Source organism: Mya arenaria, chromosome 4 (genome assembly GCF_026914265.1).
Source record: "Mya arenaria isolate MELC-2E11 chromosome 4, ASM2691426v1".
NCBI lineage: Eukaryota > Metazoa > Mollusca > Bivalvia > Myida > Myidae > Mya > Mya arenaria.
Window position 1 is genome coordinate 39156443 of NC_069125.1, and position 24865 is coordinate 39181307.

The 24865-nt window shown below is 35.6% G+C and overlaps 1 protein-coding gene and 1 long non-coding RNA gene across 4 annotated transcripts in view; both read right to left on the reverse strand.

The window, feature by feature from the left end:
- The window catches only part of LOC128231440 (CD9 antigen-like), a 29082-nt gene that overhangs the window by 2909 nt on the left and 1308 nt on the right, over window positions 1-24865 (reverse strand). Inside the window, exons 2-8 of one of the 2 annotated variants that reach the window (XM_052944270.1) lie at window positions 12482-12584; window positions 12157-12254; window positions 10580-10654; window positions 9555-9653; window positions 8342-8425; window positions 7767-7850; window positions 729-803 (exon numbers count right to left, since the gene is read on the reverse strand). In XM_052944270.1, coding sequence (XP_052800230.1) covers window positions 744-803; window positions 7767-7850; window positions 8342-8425; window positions 9555-9653; window positions 10580-10654; window positions 12157-12254; window positions 12482-12584 — 603 coding nt within the window. In that variant the 3' untranslated portion in view covers window positions 729-743. The remainder of the gene's footprint in view (window positions 1-728; window positions 804-7766; window positions 7851-8341; window positions 8426-9554; window positions 9654-10579; window positions 10655-12156; window positions 12255-12481; window positions 12585-24865) is intronic. The other variant, XM_052944269.1, reaches the window with a different exon arrangement.
- Window positions 4445-6249, reverse strand: LOC128231441 (uncharacterized). 2 transcript variants are annotated; one of them, XR_008260374.1, is made up of 4 exons: window positions 5901-6249; window positions 5463-5609; window positions 5050-5114; window positions 4445-4828 (listed from the first exon to the last, which is right to left on the reverse strand). It is a non-coding gene; the product is annotated as an uncharacterized LOC128231441 (long non-coding RNA). The 2 variants fall into 2 exon arrangements; XR_008260373.1 differs by having other exon boundaries at window positions 5432-5609.

Sequence of the window (24865 nt, forward strand, 5' to 3'; positions counted from 1 at the left end):
GCATAATGCAGCTTTAACGTTTTGGTTTTAAAGATGCACTCTAACTCCCAGATAAGATTCACCACAATTAATAATATTGTTTTAATATTCCAAAAAGGATGAATTAATGTCGTAAGCAATGGTTCTTATGAAGGATACCGAGTTTAATTTGAAGGAATTATGCATAAAACACGGTATTTCTACCTTATGAGACTATAGTAAACCACAGTAAATCTTTTAGCATTCACCAATCATTTAATATTTTTGCGCTTTCTGCTATAAAACACACGGTTACAATCTTGTTATCAGTAATTAATATTTTCCATGAATGCATTATTTAGTAAGTACTCAAAGGTTTATCAGTCAAAATTGATGTTTGTTAGACATGTGTATGTATTGATTTTGAATAAGAGTGTCACTTTAAATTTTGGCAAAATCGTCCCTTTTCCATGTATTCATATCAGACATTTAAAGGGATATCTCATGCTGTAACAAGAATAAAGGACGTCTTAATGAATAAGCAGCATGTTTCCATTCACAGACTCATATTTTATTAACTTTCTTTTCAACCCTTGATTTCTCATGTTCCATTACATTTGCAGAATATGTACATACATACACATATTATTTAAACTCTCAGCACTTTAACTGGTACATATATGTCATATTTCTCCAAGATTTTATTTCACTTCATTGTAAATTCCTCAGCAAATTTCGGACTAAAATCCGGTTTCAATACGATAAAGTACCTGATGGTCGCAGGTTTATACCTGAGAGTCCCGGAGAGCACAGCATAGGATCATGGAGAAGATCATACCCAGGATCTGCAAAATATAACAAGTATATAGTCATAAACTTCTACGATGTGAACAAATAACGAGTATATAGTCATATACTTCTACGACGTGGACACATGACGAGTATATAGTCATACACTTCTACGACGTGGACAAATAACGAGTATATAGTCGTATACTTCTACGATGTGGACAATAACAAGTATATAGTCGTATATTTCTACGATGAGGACAATAACAAGTATATAGTCGTATATTTCTACGATGAGGACAATAACGAGTATATAGAAGACAAATAACGAGTATATAGTCGTATTTCTATGGTGTGGACAAAAAACCAGTATATAGTCGTATATTTCTATGGTGTGGACAAAAAACGAGTATATAGTCGTATATTTCTATGGTGTGGACAAAAAAAACAACAGTATATAGTCGTATATTTCTATGGTGTGGACAAAAAACGAGTATATAGTCGTATATTTCTATGGTGTGGACAATAACGAGTATATAGTCTTATACTTCTATGGTGTGGACAATAACGAGTATATAGTCGTATACTTCTATGGTGTGGACAATAACGAGTATATAGTCGTATACTTCTGTGGTGTGGACAATAACGAGTATATAGTCGTATACTTTATGGTGTGGACAATAACGTGTATATAGTCGTATACTTCTATGGTGTGGACAATAACGAGTATATAGTCGTATACTTCTATGGTGTGGACAATAACGAGTATATAGTCGTATACTTCTATGGTGTGGACAAATAACGAGTATATAGTGGTATATTTCTATGATGTGGACAAATAACGAGTATATAGTCGTATACTTCTATGATGTGGACAATAACGAGTATATAGTGGTATATTTCTATGGTGTGGACAATAACGAGTATATAGTCGTATACTTCTATGGTGTGGACAAATAACGAGTATATAGTGGTATATTTCTATGGTGTGGGCAATAACGAGTATATAGTCGTATTATGGTGTGGACAATAACGAGTATATAGTCGTATACTTCTATGGTGTGGACAATAATGAGTATATAGTCGTATACTTCTATGATGTGGACAATAACGAGTATATAGTCGTATACTTCTATGATGTGGACAAATAACGAGTATATAGTCGTATACTTCTATGGTGTGGACAATAACGAGTATATAGTGGTATATTTCTATGATGTGGACAAATAACGAGTATATAGTGGTATATTTCTATGATGTGGACAAATAACGAGTATATAGTGGTATATTTCTATGATGTGGACAAATAACGAGTATATAGTGGTATATTTCTATGATGTGGACAATAACGAGTATATAGTGGTATACTTCTATAGTGGTATATTTTTATGATGTGGACAATAACGAGTATAAAGTCGTACATTTCTATGATTTGGACACAAAACAAGTATATAGTATAAACTCCTATGGTGTGGACAAACAACGAGTATATAGTCAAATACTTCTATGATGAGGACAAATAACGTGTGAAGAATAACGAGTGTATAGTCATATATTTCTATGGTGTGGACAATAACGAGTATATAGTCTTATACGTCTATGGTGTGGACAAATAACGAGTATATAGTCTTATATTTCTATGGTGTGGACAATAACGAGTATATAGTCGTATACTTCTATGGTGTGGACAATAACGAGTATATAGTCGTATACTTCTATGGTGTGGACAAATAACGAGTATATAGTCGTATACTTCTATGGTGTGAACAAATAACGAGTATATAGTCAAATACTTTTATGGTGTGGACAACTACCGAGTAGATAGTCAAATACTTCTATGGTGTGGACAATACCCAGTGAATAGTCATATATACTTCTATGGTGTGGCCAATAACGAGTATATAGTCGTATACTTCTATGGTGTGGACAATAACGAGTATATAGTCGTATACATCTATGGTGTGGACAATAACGAGTATATAGTCGTATACTTCTATGGTGTGGCCAATAACGAGTATATAGTCGTATACTTCTATGGTGTGGCCAATAACGAGTATATAGTCTTATACTTCAATGGTGTGGACAAAGTACGAGTGTATAGTCATATCCTTCTATGGTGTGGACAAATAACGAATGTATAGTCGTATATATCTATGGTTTGGACAAATAACGAGTGTATAGTCGTATACTGCTATGGTGTGGACAATAACGTGTATTTAGTCGTATATTTCTATGGTGTGGACAAATAACGAGTATATAGTCGTTTACTTCTATGGTGTGGACAATAACGTGTATATAGTCATATATTTCTATGATGTGGACAAATAACGAGTATAGTCGTATACTTCTATGGTGTGGACAATAACGTGTATATAGTCATATATTTCTATGATGTGAACAAATAACGAGTATATAGTCGTATACTTCTACGGTGTGGACAATAACGTGTATATAGTCATATATTTCTATGATGTGAACAAATAACGAGTATATAGTCGTATACTTCTACGGTGTGGACAATAACGTGTATATAGTCATATATTTCTATGATGTGAACAAATAACGAGTATATAGTCGTATACTTCTACGGTGTGGACAATAACGCGTATATAGTCATATACTTCTATGGTGTGGACAATAACGAGTATATAGTCGTATATTTCTATGATGTGGACAAATAAGGAGTATATAGTCATATTATTCAATGATGTGGACAAATAACGAGTATATAGTCGTATACTTCTATGGTGTGGACAAATACATCGATCCGAGATGCCAAGATAAGCTCCGCCCCCTTAGATATTGTTACTATGCGCCCCAAGCGTAAATTCAAAATGGCGGCTCACGCGCTGCTACGATAGCATCAGAATCCGATTCTCTCGCGAAGATTTCGGACAATATATCAGTTAAATATTTACCAGATCAAGCCAAATTATCGGGAAAGGTGTAAAAAAAGGGATTAAATTACTTTCTACATGGTTATATTCATGACATTAAAGTTTTGGAAGAGGAAATATCTGCCATGTTACCGCGAGATGCTGGCCTTCAATGAGAAAAAACGACAAGCATCATATGTTAAGTGTCGATGTGGAGAGGGATTCCATACTATATAGGTATTGCTCATGAAAACCAGGGTATGTGAATTTCCAATTGTATTTAACAAATATTATTTTACTAGTAATTTTATTCTTAAATATACATTGTGAATTATAAGCAATTTTGGATCGCCATGTCTTTTACATTTCATGCCGTAATACGGAATGCGAAAAAAATATTTTCAAGTCGTCGAGTAGAGAAAGAAGTAAGATACTGTATGTTGTATTTCAATTTATTGGTTTTCATATTTCTAGTTACTGCCTCGTATTAGACATTTAACATCTGGAAAGTCAAATGATACTTCATGGGTCAGTGTAGGATAAACACATGCCAATTTCACAGCATGATATCATGCTTTTGTTTTGATAACTTGTCAACAATCTCTGTTTTCATTTTTTTTATAGATTGAGCGGTCATTGTTCACACGTGGTTGGCTTAATCAAGTCACTTCAGGAACTCAAGTTGCACAACTTTACCCATGTTCCTGATCAACAAAGTTACACAAGTATTCCCCAACAATGGAATGTGCCAAAGGGATTAAAGATCAAGCCAGTTCCAGTGAACCAAATCATAGTAGCACAGTCGGAAAAGGAAACCTGTCCTTTGCCAGATAGATACACAGACCAAGTTTACAAATTTTAAATCTAATTAAATAAATGAACTACAAACACACAATTCACTTTACAATGCTTTATTCCAAACATGAATAAACTAACAGTTATTCAATTATATCAAAGAAGCAGAAATAAAATCATATGATTCCTGTATAATATTTAAACAAATTTTAACTAATGCTTCTTTGAGCAGAACTATATCGACATTTACAGTTTGTTTAAATTCCCACCAGTTGCTTTAAAATCTGAATTTCACAACACTTTGATGAAAGTGCAGACTGTTATTCTTCAACTTGGACTTCTTTTTGTGACAACTGTTCTTTTAGGGAAGCATTTTGAGCGGTAAGTGCAAACATCCAAAGGTGACGTCCCTGAAAATAAATGCATAATAAATTTTACACTTAAGACAAGATGTTTAAAACTGACTCCTACCATTTCTCAAGAGTGTGGGAATACCTCTGTTTGAAATGCAGCACCTATTGATTTACCGAAAGAGTTCACACCGTTAAATACCACACAACCTGTGAAGACCCAAGTAAAACAGAACTGACAACAAGATCATAGGCATTGTTAGAGTGTTGGTTTCACTCACATGGACATTCGGTCTGTGTTTCTACTCCTGGTACAGTGTCTGCAGGATCCTGGACCAGCTTTTCTCTGAAAGAAATTATTGTTATGTTGATATATTTATATGCAAATTTACACACACAAAAAACTGTGTAATTTCCGTGTAATAATGTTTTCTTCAGTTCTTTTGAGTGTTCTTTTCTGTAACATACAAAATACTTGAATTAAAATATATGTAACTATAATGCTGTTGTTTTGTATTGAAAAAGGAACAGTGGCATTTTAAAAATGAGTAGAAATAGTATAAATAGAAATAATACAGTCTCAGTTTTGCAATTTATCCTACATGGTACATATTATTCAAGTCTTCCGCGCACTCCATAAAGATAAATAAAACTCTAACGCACAGGCATGTGATATCTTGTATTAAATGCATACACTTGCATTTTGTGTATAAATGCTGCCATAAGTTTCCTTTCCAAGTGACCGCTTTGTGGGGAGTTTTCTTGAAGATGTTATTCTCCAGCCATCAGCTGATGGTGGGTCAGGATACTCTTTAGATGGTCCATTTCCTCCACGAAAGTGCTTAAATATGCATAATAGTAAAATATAAAATATAATTAGTGTGACAAGACTCCACAATGCCAGTCAGTAACATATTATACATATTATACAATAAAACAGTAGTTTAAACTTGACACATTCATAACCTGATGGAAACTGTCAACTAGCATGATCTCCATATGGAGGTCAATATTTAGGACACAAGAAAGTAAACAAAATAAACATTTGGCATGATTTGCAGAATTCAGAATTATAATTGAAATGATTGTATTTTGATCGTTTTACCATAAAACCAAATTTTAATTTACTAACCTTCGAGCAGACATCTTCGTGCTTGTTTATCCTGTTGACATTCAGTTTCTCTTGTGGCCGTCCACAGGCTTTAATCCAGCATTTGCACTTCTCAATATCGGATTATAGGTCGGAAATCGTTTAAATCGGCCTCCATTTAGTCCCTCCGGATACCTTAATCTGCATAACATATTCCCCATCCGCATCGTTTAACCATTTTCACAAATCAGTCTTAAAACTTCAATAAAATGTCCGGTTGTAAACAGTTATCGCTGCTGTGTTTGTGGGTAAAGATGGCGGACGGGACTCGGTGAATAATTTGCAGCTTTCTCATTGGTCAATAATGATTAGTTTGATTGACAGGTCGGATCGATGTATAACGAGTATATAGTCATATATTTCTATGATGTGGACAAATAAGGAGTATATAGTCATATTATTCAATGATGTGGACAAATAACGAGTATATAGTCGTATACTTCTATGATGTGGACAAATAACGAGTATATAGTCATATTATTCAATGATGTGGACAAATAACGAGTATATAGTCGTATACTTCTATGGTGTGGACAATAACGAGTATATAGTCGTATATTTCTATGATGTGGACAAATAAGGAGTATATAGTCATATTATTCAATGATGTGGACAAATAACGAGTATATAGTCGTATATTTCTATGGTGTGGACAATAACGAGTATATAGTGGTATATTTTTATGGTGTGGACAATAACGAGTATATAGTCGTATACTTCTATGGTGTGGACAAATAACGAGTATATAGTCATATACTTCTATGGTGTGGACAATAACGAGTATATAGTCGTATATTTCTATGATGTGGACAAATAAGGAGTATATAGTCATATTATTCAATGATGTGGACAAATAACGAGTATATAGTCGTATACTTCTATGGTGTGGACAAATAACGAGTATATAGTCGTATATTTCTATGGTGTGGACAATAACGAGTATATAGTCGTATACTTCTATGGTGTGGACAAATAACGAGTATATAGTCGTATACTTCTACGGTGTGGACAAATAACGAGTATATAGTCGTATACTTCTACGGTGTGGACAATAACGAGTATATAGTCGTATATTTCTATGGTGTGGACAATAACGAGTATATAGTCGTATACTTCTATGGTGTGGACAAATAACGAGTATATAGTCATATACTTCTATGGTGTGGACAAATAACCAGTATATAGTCATATATACTTTTATGGTGTGGACAATAAGGAGTATATAGTCGTATACTTCAATGGTGTGGACAATAACGAGTATTTAGTCGTATACTTCTATGATGTGGACAGATAACGAGTATATAGTCAAATACGTCTATGGTGTGGACAAATACCGAGTATATAGTCAAATACGTCTATGGTGTAGACAAATACCGAGTATATAGTCAACTACTTCTATGATGTGGACAAATAACAAACATAGTCATAAATTTCTTTGATGTGAAAATATAACAAGTACATAGTCATAAACATCTATCTTTGCATACTCATGATTTCAACAAATAACTAATATACACAGTCGTTAGTCTTTATACCCATAATAAGCATATTATTATAAGCTTCTAAGTATTAAAATACCATAGAGAACTCTTTATAGACTAAACCGCATTAATCAATTTCGACAAATATTGGTTGTGGGGCTGTACTCGACACTTTTGAAAGGGTTTAAAGAGAGTTTCATTATAAGAAGATATGAATGACGGAAGTAATACCTACAACACCTATCAAGGAAACATGAGGCCAATGTCTTTCTTTCCAGCATTTAGTTGTACGACATCATTAAACAGCAGCCATACAATGGCTTATTATACGTACCCACTTACATACGTATATAGGTAATATACCTACCAGAATGACGGCGATACCAATGGAGACGCCGGCGATAATGACAAGGTTTTCCTTCACAAAGTTAAACAGCTCGTTGTTGCATGGCTGGAGACAGAAAAAAACAGCATTGTGAAAGCAATAATCAATGTTTCTGAAGCTATACTTCTTTCCGTCGTAATCAAAACCTTCGGCCTGTACTGTATATGCTACAGTACTTAAGTGATATTTTGGTTTGGTGAGTTACATGTACTGTTTAATGGGGGTGGGGCTTCAGCAAATGTTGGACCTCACAAGCTTTAATCTGCGTAAATATAAAGAACCCATCTTGAGTTCTTTTGATGGGCCGTGTGTGATGATAGGCTGTGTACACGTATAAGGGCCCTTAGGGGTCACAATATACGCCAAAAAAGCGTATATGGGGTTCTTCTTCAAACTGAAAATTCATTTCTGCAGTCCGAAGACATAACGATGTGTCGGGTTTAAAAACCGAATGACATCATTTTTATTAAAAAACATAAAAACACAAAGAATTTAAAGTTATGAACCTTGTAATTTTGAGGAATTCCTGATTTTTATTTTTATTTTAAAATACCTACTTTGATGAGACCCTCACAAGTGGGTACCATGGTAAACTTAATGCCATAATCTTCCGCCCCCTTCGTCGCTCCACAACATTGGAACTGAAATTGAAGCACGTTAAAGTGACTCTTGTATATAGAATCAATACATACATATGTATAACAATACATAACTTTTGAGTTATAAACCTTTTATTTGTTACTAAATAATGCATTTATGGGAATTATTAATAACTTATAACAAGATTGTTACCGTGTATTTAATAGATGAAAACGCACAACTATTTAATGACTGGTGAGTCCTTAAAGATTTACAGTTCAACTATCTGTGTCTCAAAAGTTAGAAATACCGTGTTTTCACCATCTTTCTTTCAATTTAAACACGGTATCATTCATAAGAACCATCGTTTTCGATATTTATTCGTCCTTTTCGTTAAATTAAAACAATTGTATCAATTATGGTACTGCTTAGTTGTGAGTAAGAGTGCATCCTTAAAAAATATATTCAACTTATTAATTTCCAAGGCCACGGGCTTAAAAGCGTGTTTTCCTACTTTGTAAACAGGTGGCAGTGCAAGAAGTGGTACAGGGCCCTTAATGATGCACGGCTTCCATTAAGAATTTGAAACTGGAAGTATGAACTTCCTGTCAATCACTTTTGGAAGTTTTACACTGAAATATGGAAGTTTTAAAGTCTCCATAATATAATATCTTTTTCAACTATTTTTCAACAAATATATTTAAAATAAAATAATTTGCACTTTAACTTGTATTATTATAATTCATTTTACTTAAAAACACTTAAACTGATTGAATTAGTACTATAAAAGTAATATTGACAAAAGGTTTTGATATTTTGAACTTCCAAGCTTTCAACTTTGGAAGTTTTCTTCAAAATTATGGAAGTTTTTGTACTTCCAAGGAATCAATTTTAGAAATTTTAACCCACCATTTCTAGGGAGTAATATACTTTCAAACTTCCTTTAACGGAAGCCCTGTGATTTACGTCTCGAGTCAGAGTTTCACACTATGGGTTCGGGGCCATGATTACAAACGATCTCAAGTCTGAGTAAAGCCACAAGTTACAAAACTAAAAATCTTCATTTCATTGTTACTTTCGAAGTAGTCAAGTTTTCATGATGTAATTTGCTGGGTTTTTTTACTTATACATAATAACAATTCTTTTTTGTTGTTGTGAAGATTCGACTGCATTGGTCAGAAAATTACTTACGTCTGTTTGGACTATGTCCATGAATTCCTTAGACGAGGAGTTTTGGTCGAAATAGTGGTCTACCCCGTCCTGTAGAGCCTTATTGACGATATCTTTAACCTGTAAGAATTTAGCGAAAACATCGCTTATCAGTGATATTGAAATAATGATCTGTAACCAGTTTAATTGTTGTCTAAAATTGTTCAAAACTTCTTTAAACACATTTATTCGAACTAAGATTTTTAACCAGTTAAGTAGTATCTTTGACCAGTGTTTAATATTTGTAATGATATGAAGATATTCTTCCTGTTAAATGCACAGGGGCAGGCAGCGTTGTTTTGACGCACCCTTTTAACCACGCCCCTCCCCGATTAAAATAAATAAATAAGTTATCATAAGTAACAGTTCCCAAATCAATATTAATAAGCATGGGAGTTTTAGAATAAAAAATGAGGGGTGGGGGGACATTGTCAAAGTATTGTGTAAAAAACAACGCACCCTGCCCCTGTGGTTTATTTTAGGCAACATTTTAAAAAAAAAGTAGTTATCGAAGCGAACTTCTATACAAATCATCATTTAATACTTCGTTATTGAAACAAACGTCTATACAAAACATACTATAGCCGACGTTAAACCAACGTCTATACAAAACATACTATAGCCGACGTTAAACCATCGTCTATACAAAACATACTATAGCCGACGTTAAACCATCGTCTATACAAAACATACTATAGCCGACGTTAAACCAACGTCTATACAAAACATACTATAGCCGACGTTAAACCAACGTCTATACAAAACATACTATAGCCGACGTTATGGTATCGTTTTACAAGAATATCTCGTTCCCCGTAAGGAGCCTCTGGCTTATTAATAAAACAGGTCATGTAACTGCGGTAATATTTCGATTTAGCTGCTATCAAGAGTTGTCTATACTAACGATGATTTAATATAAACAGATGCAGGTAAACTCATTTGAAAAGAATCATCGACTTTGCGGGGGATAAAATAGGCGTTTACATGTAAAAATGATCATCCCTCACCTGCTCTTTTGCGACAACGGCCCAGATTCCGGAACCCAGCAGAATTACGAAGATGATGAACAGAAGAGCGAAAAACTGAAAAAGACAAAAAAAAAACATCTATCAAGACTTAAAATTTAAGTGTAGTTTAATCTAGATTAAAAAAACTAAAAAGAGTTTATCTCAACTACGAAGGCTGAGTTCTAAAAGTGTATACGAGTCATGGTGTCCATACGAAAGGGGTAGCCTAGGGGTGTAGCTGTCTTCATGGGGAGGGGGGCAAATTGAATCAGGATCAAGAAGCCTTCACATTTTTCGAGAGGTGGGAGTTTCAAGGGTTCACGATGACTAACACTCCATTTTGAACCCACGACAAACACTTCATTTTAAAACCACGACATCTCGCGTGGAAGGCAAACAGCTGCAAACAAATGTAAATCGAAACACCGCCACCACACACCCAGTCACCACATTGATTGCGCAAAAGACCTCACCCATTTAATGAATCTAGATACGAATGCAGATTTACATACTGCATTCCACAGCGTACACAACAACGAGTTATCTGTGTCCGTTCAAATAACACATAAGTTAACAGACTATAGTCTTTGACCGTTGTTTTTTTTCAGGGAACAGTGGTGAATTCTTAACGTAACTGGGACGTTGACTGATATAATATAAAAAATATATCAAGCATGCACGATATTATCAAGATAAACTTCATATGATAGATATGCGAACTACAGTCATACATTTTCACATTTAGAAAACATTAAATACTATAAAATAAGGACAGGTCCAAACTCCATCGCGATTCACCTTCATGAATCGAAAGAAATGACATTTGTTATGCAAATTTCAAATGCGGACAGAACTAAACAGTATCTCCACAGTCGGAATAATTTGCATTGCTCCATGAAATTCAAGGAGCGATCTATAATACACTCACTGGTCTGAAATAAACACAGCCTTAACTTTGATGGGAAACCAATAATGACATGTTTTCGAAAATAAAGATCAATATTATATAAATAAAGACAGACATACATACAAACTGGAAATCATCCAGGAATTGAATGTCAATATATTCAATACAAAAGCAACATTTCTTAAACCAACAATGATGTACTGTTGGCACTGTCGAACAATGCGTTGTAAGCTGATTCATAAGAAACTACTGCAGACAGCTATTACAACAAGCTAGGCATTGGGAAAACCCTCAATTACGCCGCGATTTTAAGACAAAAACAAGATCGTATGTTATAAGAAACAAAAAATCCCAATTATTATGAGCGGTATGGGAAAACAGCTTAATTGGCGGTATCTATGGACTGAACTATATTATTGCAAGAATAATCAATGAAAACTATCATTTGACAAATCTTGAGGAAATTTTATAATTATTAAGGGAGGGTACTCTTTCTCAGCGCCGAATGTTTAATTGTCCGCCCTTCTTTATGTTGGCGCCTTTCTCACTTGTTCTCTAGTTTTAATCCGGTTCGGACGTGTGTGATTTGACGTAATTAGTTGCTGTTCTAAACATCACTTAATAAACTTGAGTATGAGAGTGACGTCACAAGATGACGTCATTTCCTTACCAGTCCCAGCATGCATTGGTTCTCTCTGATCGCGCCACAACATCCGAGGAACCCCACGACCATGATCAGAATACCCGCTACTATGAATAAATACGCCCCTGAAAGTATATAAAAATAAGTTACTAAACAGAAATGGAGAAACTTGGTACATGTTTGTTTATTGCTAGAAGTCACATTCTACGCAAATTACAAATCTTAAATAACGGTTTCTGAGTGACAGCAAAACGTGCGCATTTGACGACATCGACATCGCCGCCGACAATGAATACACCAAGGACATGACAATACAAGAACCTAGACTATTTTATTTTTGAAAAGGGTGTACCTGTGTAAAGAAAGTCGAAGTGGTCGCTGTTGTTAACATATTTGCCGAAGTTCTCATCCACTCGAACCCAGATGCCCACACCGAGGATGGCGCAGCCCAACAACTGAAAAATATGTACACAAATGGACGTCAGGAAAATGCTCAATTCTTAGGTTTGGCATAAATACTTTAAAAATGGCGTTTGTTTCATGCATTTACAAGCTACCAGTATATATAGTAGTTAACCAATTCGGGCCGCTACCAGTATATATAGTAGTTAACCAATTCGGGCCAATTATTTGCTGGATGTCTGCCCGTAAGAAAACTACAGAAAAGGACGTTAGAATGAATACATAGTTTTTTAATTATACCTTAAAATGAAAATCGTTCGATGGAATACACGCAACAGTTTAATATATACTAGTAGTTAAAATTGAAATCTATAATATATGGGTCACTCGAAACATCGGGTAACTCTAGGTTTTGGGATCTGTCTGCAACATTCCGAGGTCGTATGTTTCACATATTTATAAACTACAATGCAATGCCATGTACATAGACAGCCAACTTATTTTCCCATAATTAAACACTGACAAAATTCCTAAGACTAAACAGGCGAAGAGACTCAGGAGAGAAGTATCAAATAACGTTGAGTAAGCGAATGTGATATTAGGAGTGAAATGTGCATTACCAAACAAATTAATTACAGAAAAAGGCTTATTTTTCGATGGGAGACAGTACAACTCCGGGTCTCCCCTTGTGACAAAATTCTGCACGACTACTCACAAACTGTAGCGAAAGCGCGCCAGGTTTATGTGAATGTTTGGTTATTTGTTACTACAAGTCTACATGGACATGCATGGGAATCAGCTCCATCATTTTATTTACGTTGATTACACAATTTTGGAATCAGCTCCATTTCTGGCATAATTTTGGAATTAATTCCATTTTTGACATAATGCTAGAATCATGTCCATTTTTTACGTAATTTTAGAATCAGCCTCATTACTTATATAATTATGGAATCAGGTCCGAATCTTACATTAAATTGGAATCAGGTACATTCTTCACATAATTTTGGAATCAGTTCCATTTCTGTACATTATTTTTGAAACAGTTCTATTTCATTCATGTATACATGTCAACGAGAAACAGGAATGTTTTTCCCATGTTGTATGTCGCGTAGTTTCGTTTTGTTCAACATACATAAAACATATGACAACGATTCAAAGAGATTTATCAGTTACAAAGAGAAGCTTAAACGGCCTTTGTAGCGGCGAGATGAAACAGGGCGGCGTTATAAATGGGTACATTATCATTCTAGGCAGTTAACATATCGAGCGAACAATAACGCCACGTAATTTGCTAATTCATTAATGGTTATTGAGACTGTTTGCATAATGAATCTATTTTGTCGGCTTATTTACAATGAACTTGTTAAGCAGTACCGGTCTTTGAGTCTTTTATCAACGGCGCAGAGTTTTCAATACTACCTTTGACAGAGTATGCACTGCCGTCCAAATGAAACTAAATAACAAAATACGTTTTTTTTTCACCATATATTTCGAGCTCTTGTGAGAACATGTATAACGCGCTTTAACTGAATTTATGCCTGATCAAATATCACATATAAGTTTAAGAGACTGTGTGACCTTGACCTGGAGCATGTGACCTTGGTATTCTACGTGCCACAGAGTTTCAATGAGACCGTTTAAACAAGTTGATAATTTAAAACTGTATTTTGAAAGTTCTGCTGAGCAGGACTGTGTTTCGAGTGCAAGCACGGCATGTTTTCAGAATAGTACAATAATTGATCTGTTAGCGTGACCTTGGCCTTTGACCATTGACCTTATTATCCTTTGTCTAGCGAATAACACTTCATTTATTTGCATTAACTCTGTCTTATGGACTATTTGGGCGACCTCACATAACAACTCGTCGAGTAACTGCCAATCATTGCCAAACGATGCACGCATAATTTATAACAACATACTAGAACTAAAAATAAACAAGTTATCTATCTAGTGAACAAACAATGCATCATGTAAATATTATACACACGTTTTTTTGCCATTTAGTGTCGCTACAGTACATTTGCCTTATCGTAAGAGCACAAACAGTCATCGTATAAGGATGTTTTAAAGTCTAAAGTACGACATACAAGGTTGACAAGTGAGTGGCATGGTACAGCCACATATCTGGTCACTAGTACAATTGCAGTGTCTGCGTTATAAACTCGCAAATGACCGAAATGACATGTACATTCCAGTGCTCCAGCTTGGCTTAAATAGCAGGGTGAGGCACCCCGCTGTCCTTTTCCAGCAACATGTTGTCTATTAACTACACTCTGCTATAGTCTTTTGTTTGAGTCAATTTTCAGAAATAAGTAGTTAGAACACCTACACAATGAACATTGGCCCATGCAAGTGCCATATAAAGGCTTAATCAATGCTCATCAAAAGTGCCCTTTCCAACCTAATACCCTGCCATTTCCAACCTAATACCCTGCCCTTTTCAACCTAATACCCTGCCCTTTCCAACCTAATACCCTGCCCTTTCCAACCTAATACCCTGCCATTTCCAACCTAATACCCTGCCCTTTCCAACCTAATACCCTGCCCTTTCCAACCTAATACCCTGCCCTTTTCAACCTAATACCCTGCCCTTTCCAACCTAATACCCTGCCCTTTCCAACCTAATACCCTGCCCTATTCAACCTAATACCCTGCCCTTTCCAACCTAATACCCTGCCCTTTCCAACCTAATACCCTGCCCTTTCCAACCTAATACCCTGCCCTTTCCAACCTAATACCCTGCCCTTTCCAACCTAATACCCTGCCCTTTTCAACCTAATACCCTGCCCTTTTCAACCTAATACCCTGCCCTTTTCAACCTAATACCCTGCCCTTTCCAACCTAATACCCTGCCCTTTCCAACCTAATACCCTGCCCTTTCCAACCTAATACCCTGCCCTTTCCAACCTAATACCCTGCCCTTTTCAAATTCTGGCTTGAACACTGTACATTCTAACATGAAGTAATTCACAGAGTTACCATTACAAACCATCAATCACTTCCTTCAATCGTCCTAAAAGTTTTGTTTTATTGCATGCTTCCATCGTCAACACGCAAGGCTATAAGTTAGAAGCCATTTGCAGAATTACCATAGCGGGTCCCGGGACGAAATTGAATTGAACATTGGACTATTTGTAGGGAAAATTTACGATCAATACTTTTTCTCTTTTAACCATGAATATGGATATCATCTGAAACATACAAAGGCTTTCAGTTCATATGAACGTATTAAACTGAATGCAAGATCTTCCCTATTTCTCTCTGCAACAATTTCTTCCGTTTCTCAAAATCGAAACTTCGTGACATGCTTTTCCTGCTAGTAATAATTTACTCTAAGTCTTCAGATTTATTGAATGATTCTACATGCATGCTACAATAGCTTCGTATGTTAACATGATTAATTCATAGCAACAGCTTTACAATGACGGATCACTGATAAAAACGCTCCAGCATCGATCCTCACTAATACCAGGTAACGCCAATAACCGGAGATCGGGTGACAATAAGGTGTCTACAAGCGTCTCAATGCTGGTCGCGCGTCGTGCCCCAGCGAGCTGTGACTCAGCCTGGATGTGACGTCATGAATGATTGTGTTGTGCCATCGATTTGCTGTGTACATGGACGTCGATATAATCAATAGACTGTTACTTATCTCGTAATCTCGGTCAGTGGATACTTAATATTCATAGGCTGAGACATGAGCGCCAGAAAACGCAGGCTGACTATCAGTTGATAAAATTGGTAAATCTTGTCCGAATAATTAGTACAACATTTATGTTTGTTTGATAATATAATGGACAAATCCATGACAAATGTCTCTTCTGGTCAAATGTTGAACCTAAAACACCAATTACATAGCGCTCAGCACATACGACCAAAAATGCGTCGCCACTTCTTCGGAATCTCCTATGTTCCTGGGGCCGTTACTAGTCTAAAATAATAGACGTGTTATACGGGATTCTTCCAATCCCTAAGGTCTAAACGGGAATGTGCAAAAAACGGGGGTGTTTTAAAAATATTGAAATTGTTTTAAGTGAAGTATTTTATGGTTAAAATTGATCATAAAGAGTTTATATTCATATTAAGTGAAATGTTACTTTGCACTAAACAAGCATTTAATGCATTAAAACAAGTTGTTTACCTTTCCAATAAAACGAAAGTTGACTGACACAGACAACAATTATGCGAAGGGGAACAACCATTCGGAGCTCCTCGGCCATTATTTTCAAAAACAACCTCGGATGTATTTGGACGGTTTACATACTCAAAATGTGTTACGTTTAAGTCCGCTGCAAATAGATCGCGTAGTAATCTGAATTAGTTGTTAAACTTTATGACTTAACTCTTGGGAATCTTAATCATGTTTGCAATAATACACTTCACTGGCAATCAATTTAAACTGAGAGCAATGAATACAACTCTTAAACACTACATTTAATTAATGATATTATTCAAAAATTTACGGACTACTTCAACTGATGTACCGGCATACATCCGAGGTTGTTTTCGATAAAATGGCCGAGGAGTTCCGAATGGGGGAACAACTCGATACAATCGTAATAACTCGGCCTCCTCCGACAAAGCTTCGAGATAGACCTCGTTATGCAATCGTAACAACTCGGCCATGGCCGAAATGTTCCGAGCGATTTAAAACTGTGCCCTGAACCCTTGCAGGTGCCCTTCATGTATATATCCTTATGTTTTGACAGAATGAAATGAAGAAAAGCCGTCAAACTCATAATTATAAGTTGGATATTTATTTTTTGTGTACGGAACTAATATAAAATCACATTATCTGGTAATATTTCTTGTTTTTATGATAGTTTATAGACGCTATATATGCTTTAACCCGGAATCCTGATCGGAACAACTACCCACTTTTGATACTAAACAATTTGTACGTGAAGGATTTGCCATATCAAAAATCTAAAAAAAAATCCGTCAACGTACAAATATTTGGACTAGGGCCGTTCCAATTAAGATCCTAGTCGATTTAAGTCCTAAATTGAAATACACCGAGCAAATACAGTTGAACCCCGTTGGCTCGAATTCCCAGGGACCGGTGAAAGTACCTCAAGCCTCGGAAAATTCGAGCCAGCGGAAATGCTTAACTTCATTATAAAGAAATCGGTCCTTAAGATCCAATTCGAGCCAACGAGGATTCGAGCCAAGCGAGTTCGAGCCAACGGGGTTCGACTGTAGTTTTATTATTTTGCAAAATATTTGTCTGAATTCAACTGCAGCCAACATTGAAAATTAACACGATGTTGTGGAAATTCGCTGTTTTGTCATTAGTGAAAATTGTACGGATAAAAGATTTATTTGAAATTACGACTTAAAATCGTTTTAGTATTGGGACGGCCGATCGTAGAACGAGTATTGTTGTGGTATGTTAACGAGCATCATGAAGTATACTCAAGTAGACGTTAAATGTTCAAACGTTCACTGCAATGTATGAAAAGGCAAATATAGGGAATGGCTCAGTTCAAGCGTTGCATGCATGGTTATAATGCTCATTTAGATCACAAATTTAGTCACATTTGAGAGACCACAATGCAATTTGTTAGATCATTAAAATATTATTTATTTATGAACCTGCGAGTGTGTGCATGAATAGCGACACGTTTTTCTAGCAGAGAACCGGTTTTATATACATCAATTACTATACATGAGGCTAAAGAGACCACTAAAGCTATAAAACAATCGATTCTCGTGCACAGGTACATTGCTCTATCTAGGCATGAACAGCAGGAGACAAGGGGGGGGGGGCGCTGCAGCCCTTTTCCTTCATCCTGCTGCCTTTTTACTATGCCATGCTGTCCCCTTTTGTTTGACACAGCCGCCTTTGATGATTGTTTAACCAATTGTATACAACCAAGTTTCTCTTACAGGTTTGAACTATATTTGATATTTATTGGATATAGTGTTCGGAAAAACGTATAAAAATGAAAAATATATATACTTTTTACACTAAAGTAAAGAAACAGCTCAGATATTCATAACAAACTAAAACAGTTGTTAAAACATTCGCACAATAAATTGACCCTAGCACCCCGCCCATTTCAAATCTTGACTGGAGCACTGTTGGTATATATTTCTCCAACGTGTCGCCAAGACACCGAATAATAAATATCATTGATTGTCAAGCGTTAGAGCTAGGATCAGGTATGCTGGGAGTATTAATGATCTCAGTGTTCTAGCTAACTGGTAAAACGTTCGAACTATACTTGTACTGACAGATTCACCTCAATTAAAACTGCCTAAATAGTATGCACTGATAAAAAGCTAATTCGTATTGAGCTAGTTGAATTAACGTCATATTTTTCGTACGGAACCATATGCACAAAGTCTTAAAAGCTTTAGCATAAGCCAAAATATGCAGAGAATGGGTGCCAGCAAACTGGATCTGCGACAAGTTACTTTAATACGAAATGCTTGTTCAGCAAATTCAGATATTTAGATACAACATGTATACAAGTCATGTAGAAGAATATTGCATTTCAGATCAGTTCATGTCTTCTAAATGACGACTGATGATTGAATACAATAAAATTGCCCTAGATATCAATTTGGGTTCAGTTTATAGTCCAGGTATGTTGTTATAGTGTTCTATATAGGAGAGATGAGTAATAAAAAGCCGCAATAAATACAAACATGAAAAGCTATTTTCCAATCATTTCGATATTAAAAACAGTCCTATGCATATAAAACATCAAGGTATGCTATAAAGGTCGCTAGACTATTTAACGGAATTTTCAGGAAAACACAAGCTATTTTGATTATATATAATTATCTAAATCAGAAGCAACGTTCTCATAATAGAGCAAGATTTCTAGTATACAATATATGTACTGTTTAATGATTATTATACAGTAAAACTTATTATAACGTGTATTTGTTCAACGAAACCATGTTTAAATTTCAACCTGTATCATAACTCCAAGGGACTCAAATAAAACCAAAATATTGTTTCCATTTTCAAGTTCTAACTCGTCGTCGGAAACCACGGTACATTTTTCGTTACAAATCATAATGGTAAACATATTATGAAGTGTAACGGAAATGTAACGCGGTTGCCGACGATGGTTCTAACTAAAATGACTAATGACTGCAGAAACTTAGGGATTTGACTTCAATACACTGAATCAGTGGACTTGTTTCCTTCTTTGTGGATATTGAAATGCCGTTTCCGAAAATACTTGAACGTATTAAAGGGCATGATGACTGTTTTCATGATCAAATATCATGCTACGGTTCGTAAAAGCGTATGAATTCATCTTTTAGAATGTTATATAATGTATTTATATATAAATATTTAAAGGCATGCAGGTGCAGCACCAGAATTTGACGCAAAAGGAAAGCGCACCTTGGGGCGCAACTCTACGCTCCCACTCCTTATAGGCTTGTGGTTTGGGGGATATTAACATATGTTCACTGGGACAGTTTGGGGATGAGGGGGGGGGGGCTGAGGGTACCCCCCTCTTGGCACCGCTAGTGGCATGTTTGTTTCAAATATAAAAACTCCATGTGCGAACAAATGATCTGGGTACTCATAAAACATTTACAAGAGCACCTCGACTCATTACTTTAATAATACAATGTAACCACAGGGGCATGCATCAGTCTATACAGCCTTGATTTTGTTAAATTCTAGTTCCCTATCTGACATAAACACGGCCAGAAAGCTCCAGGGGTTCATTCATTCTAACACAACAGACGACTTTACCACATATATCTCAAGGCAATCATCATTTCAAGACAAGATGTTCAGGAATTCCAGATGAGATAAACATTTGTTTTGAAGGGCGTGACTAAGACCAAGTAGTCTACAGGAACAAAATAGATCAAACGAACGATCGCCCTGGGACGAGAAGATGCTACGAGCTGCTCAGAACACTGCATGAAGAGGCCGATATCTACTGGGCTTATCTGTACACATGCAGGGTTCTTCCTCAGGGCTATCTTTAGTATCGTATGTATCTTATAATCACGTAATATTTCAAATCTTGATGGTCCTAAAGCGCTCCTCTGAGTAACAGTTTTATATTTTTCAATTTGATTGAGAAGATTTAAAAAAAGTTTACTTTACGAAAAAGTTCACACAAGGACAGCAATTATGAACATTGTTAACAAAACTGTTTAAACATTACGTGCAAATCGGTTGCAATTTTACTTTCGATGATTGGTTCCACTTAAGAAACCGATTATCGATAGTACAATCGGTTTTTAAAATACTAGATAGTACCCGAGTTGTAGTTTTATTCATGTACAGTAAGAAACTCTTAATCATTATATGCATACACCTTATGTCTATGATTGAAGTTATTAAGTGTTGTTGTATAAAAAAATAGTTCATTTTTCTTGCTCATTGTGGCTTTCATCAGCCATTTTGTTAAATATAACATCTGAACATTTACTAATCTATATATATATATTTTGATAATCGATTATAACAAAATACTATCGATTGTCGCCGATTTCAGGCCCAACCAATCGATTTTCGATTATAATCGATCATCGGAACATCACTAATTGTTAACAAAACTGTTTAAACATTATGTGCAAATTTCATTGCTGTTCATTGCTGTAGCTTAAAAAGTAGGTAACAGGTCAGATTCAGGGTCAATTAAGGACAATATAAACATGTGCATGCAATAAATGTATACATTGTCAAAACTTCAATGATGAACTTTGTAACTTCAAAACTAAGGAAGTAGGTCAAAAGGTCAATGCATATGTCATTCAAAAACAATCCTTATTGGTTTGCGAAACTGTACCCATAGTCAAAATTTAATGTCTGTATGATCAGAATAAGAAGTTCATAAAACATTTCCTCGATTGGTTCGTACTACGTGCTAAAGCGAGTTTAAAACCCGCACTTCATTTAAAGCAGGCAGGTATGTGTTTTAGTTTGATTGATTGCTTGATGTTTGTATATTATATATGCAATGTATATCATTGGTGTATACTCATGACATGGGTCTAAGGCCGTTATGCATTTGTAATAAACTATAAAACTATGTTTTACTTTGATCCCCGAGTTATCTTATTCTTAATCCGTCATAAGCAAAACGAAGAAATTACGAGAGTAAAAGCGGCGTGCAAAATTGATGACTATAGACTTTGCAATATGACAGTAGCAATGAATATGGACATGTTTCATTAACCTATTAATCATGTTCAAAAGGCATGCATACTCCTTATTTAAAATACTAGTAGGCGTACAAGCCAATACGTGCTTTATTTTGCAAGGTATGATGTACCATGTTTGTATTGAGGCCAAAAAAAAATGTTTGTTTAGGGTAACCTTCCAAATTTTTTTAGGTAGGGTAGGTAGGGATTTTTTTATATTTTTTTTATTTATTTATTTTCAAAATCTGTCGTGTTTTCTTGCACATGGCAGTCTTTCCTACATTACTGTCATTGCCTGACTTTGTTTTATCATATGAACAATAATTCTGATTAAAATCTGCATCTATCCGCCCTTCGTAACTCTCTATTCGCAAACGAATATTTTTTTGCTCAGAAAGGAAAAAAATAGTTAGGGTCGGCTCGTTTTTATAGGTAGGGTCGGGTTACCCGAAACAGACATTTAGGCCTGATGTTAGTGTTTTTAACATAAATGAATAATAAAAAGGTAGGACTTAAAACAGGTTAAGAACCCTCGATAGTAACAATATGCACAACGTTTCATATTAAAAGTACCACCTCCTCAAATCATTGTATGCATGGATGGATGTTTATCATTCGAACGTGTATATTGGTTAACCGCAGAATTTCAATCTCGCACTTTTCACCATCGTTTTTGTGTGGGTTGAGTTGTCCCGTGCAGGATGTTCGTTCCTGTTTTGTATCTCTCGACCCTCATTCGTACAAATTATGTCCCGCTTATGTGTAATGGGAGCAATTAAAAACAGTACGTCAAGTACGTTAATTAAGTGATTGGATCTAATGATTACTTTTGAAGTATCTTTTGATGTCATGATTTGTTGCGTTTATGGGCTCATATTCGTCTAAAACAAAACTATTGTTATTCTCCCGATGATTTTGAAATCTGTTTGTAAAATCTCAACTGCTGGTGCACAATTTTATATAAGATTACGACGAACTCCCTTCCAGCAACAAAATCAAATGATAAAACGGTTGATCGTCTAGGCTAGGTGCAACAGAATTGATCGTCAAAGCTAGGTGTAACCTAATGCATCGTCCAGGCTAGTAGCAACAAAATTGATCATCAAAGCTAGGTGTAACCTAATGCATCGTCCAGGCTAGGTGCAACAGAATTGATCGTCCAGACTAGGTGCAACAGAATGGATCGCCCAGACTAGGTGCAACAGAATTGATCGTCCATACTAGGTGCAACAGAATGGATCGCCCAGACTAGGTGCAACAGAATTGATCGTCCAGACTAGGTGCAATAGAATGGATCGCCCAGGCTAAAGGTGGAACAGAATTGATCATCCAGGCTAGACGCAAAATAATTGATCGTCCAGACTGGGTGCAACAGAATTGATCGCCCAGGCTAGGTGCACGTAATTGGTTCAACAAGAATTGTTCGTCTAGACTTATAGTTATTGGCTGATCAAGCTTGTTCGTCCAGTCTAGACTAACGATATTGGTTGAACGAGAGTGTTCGTCCTGTCAAGGCTATCGATATTGGTTGAACAAGAGTGTTCGTCCATTCTAGGCTAACGATATCGGTTCAACACGACTGTTCGTCCAGTCTAGCCTAACGATATAAGTTGAGCAAGATTGTTCGTCCTGATAAGGTCTTAGTTGACTGAAAAAGACTGACCAAACGGTGTCCAGACTGACCCACGCTGTTCGATATTTAAATTCTACTGGGTTCGTATTTCAGAAGCCTCTTAAGATATTTAACATACTTGAACTTAAGTGCAAAATTTGGAACTGTTTTATTTCTTGAAAAAATACTTCTTTCAAATTGAGTTTCTATTTTTAAAAAATGTTAAGTTTCCATATTTTTATTGCAGAATAAACACTATCAATAACACTTAGTATGAGTGAAATACTAGTAGAACAGATAAGGAAATTGTTGAATTTAAGGAAATGGTAAACATTTTACTTAAGATGCTTCTGTAATATAGCTTAATCTTTAATGATACAAAATGGTTTCTTGTTTATTATTTACGTATTCCTTATTTTGTCAGAACTAGTAATTAAGTTTATTTGTCTGTTAAACGTAAGTAGTTATCCAGACTATTCAAAGAAAACGACAATAATAAACAAGAAACCTATTTTTGTATCATAAAATACTTAAGCAGTAGTATTTCCGAGGCAAACTCATCAGATGGAAACAAAAACAGCGTTGTAATTAGGCGGCAATAAGCACCCCTACAGACAAGTTGATAAACACATAGATATCATCAAAAGTTTGGAAGTTACGAGTAATTATTCTTGGAGAGGGAAGTTTTGGCACGTCGCTTTCAGACACATTAAAACGTAATCATAAGAGTATCAATTTGTGCCTGTAAATGTCAGTTATGTTGTTCGAAAAAATAACAACAATAAAACCCTTCACGTACGACATGCATGGTTCTGAGTTTAACAGTACTTGCTTTTTTCTTCAGCCTTTGCTACTGTATTAAAATTAGAAAAAAAATGCACCCTTTTACATATTAATTTGATGCTCAAACTGTATCTATTAACTGATGATAACATGGCCTTCTGGTATTTTTATATACATTACGCATGTGTACATACATATTCTAATAACCACATACTAGCCATATGTATCTTATACTAGCCTTATATAACAACAAAAATAACGCCTCAGGCATTTAGAAACTATGCGAAGACGTGTGGAATAAACCTCACAACGAACGCTCGTTCGGTCACTGGAGTTTTATGTCGACCTTAATAGATGCCCCCGACACCGTTATACCGACTATCCTGCGTGGTCCACTGACTTTATGACCTAAAAAGATGATATTTACTAACCTAGAATGAGTCATAATCTGTTTTTTGTCCATTTTGTACTCCATAAAACCTGTTCATTTCTCTGAGACACGTATAGCATATTTTGATAAGGACCTATTATTTTAGTATATTACATTGCTCACATTGAATTATGTATGCAACGATGCGTTACATATTTATTCACATTGACTAAAATTCATTGACTGGGTGTTAAAGCATTCACAATATTCCAAGACCACAATATGTGGGTGTCCCAAAACTCTGAAGTCTGGATTTTAGCAAAAAATGACATGGGAGGATACGGTAATACCGGAGACGAATATAAACAGGCTGAAGGGTCTGGTAAACAAATTAATATGGATTCGGCTGTTTCTCTTATAAATCTAACATCAAT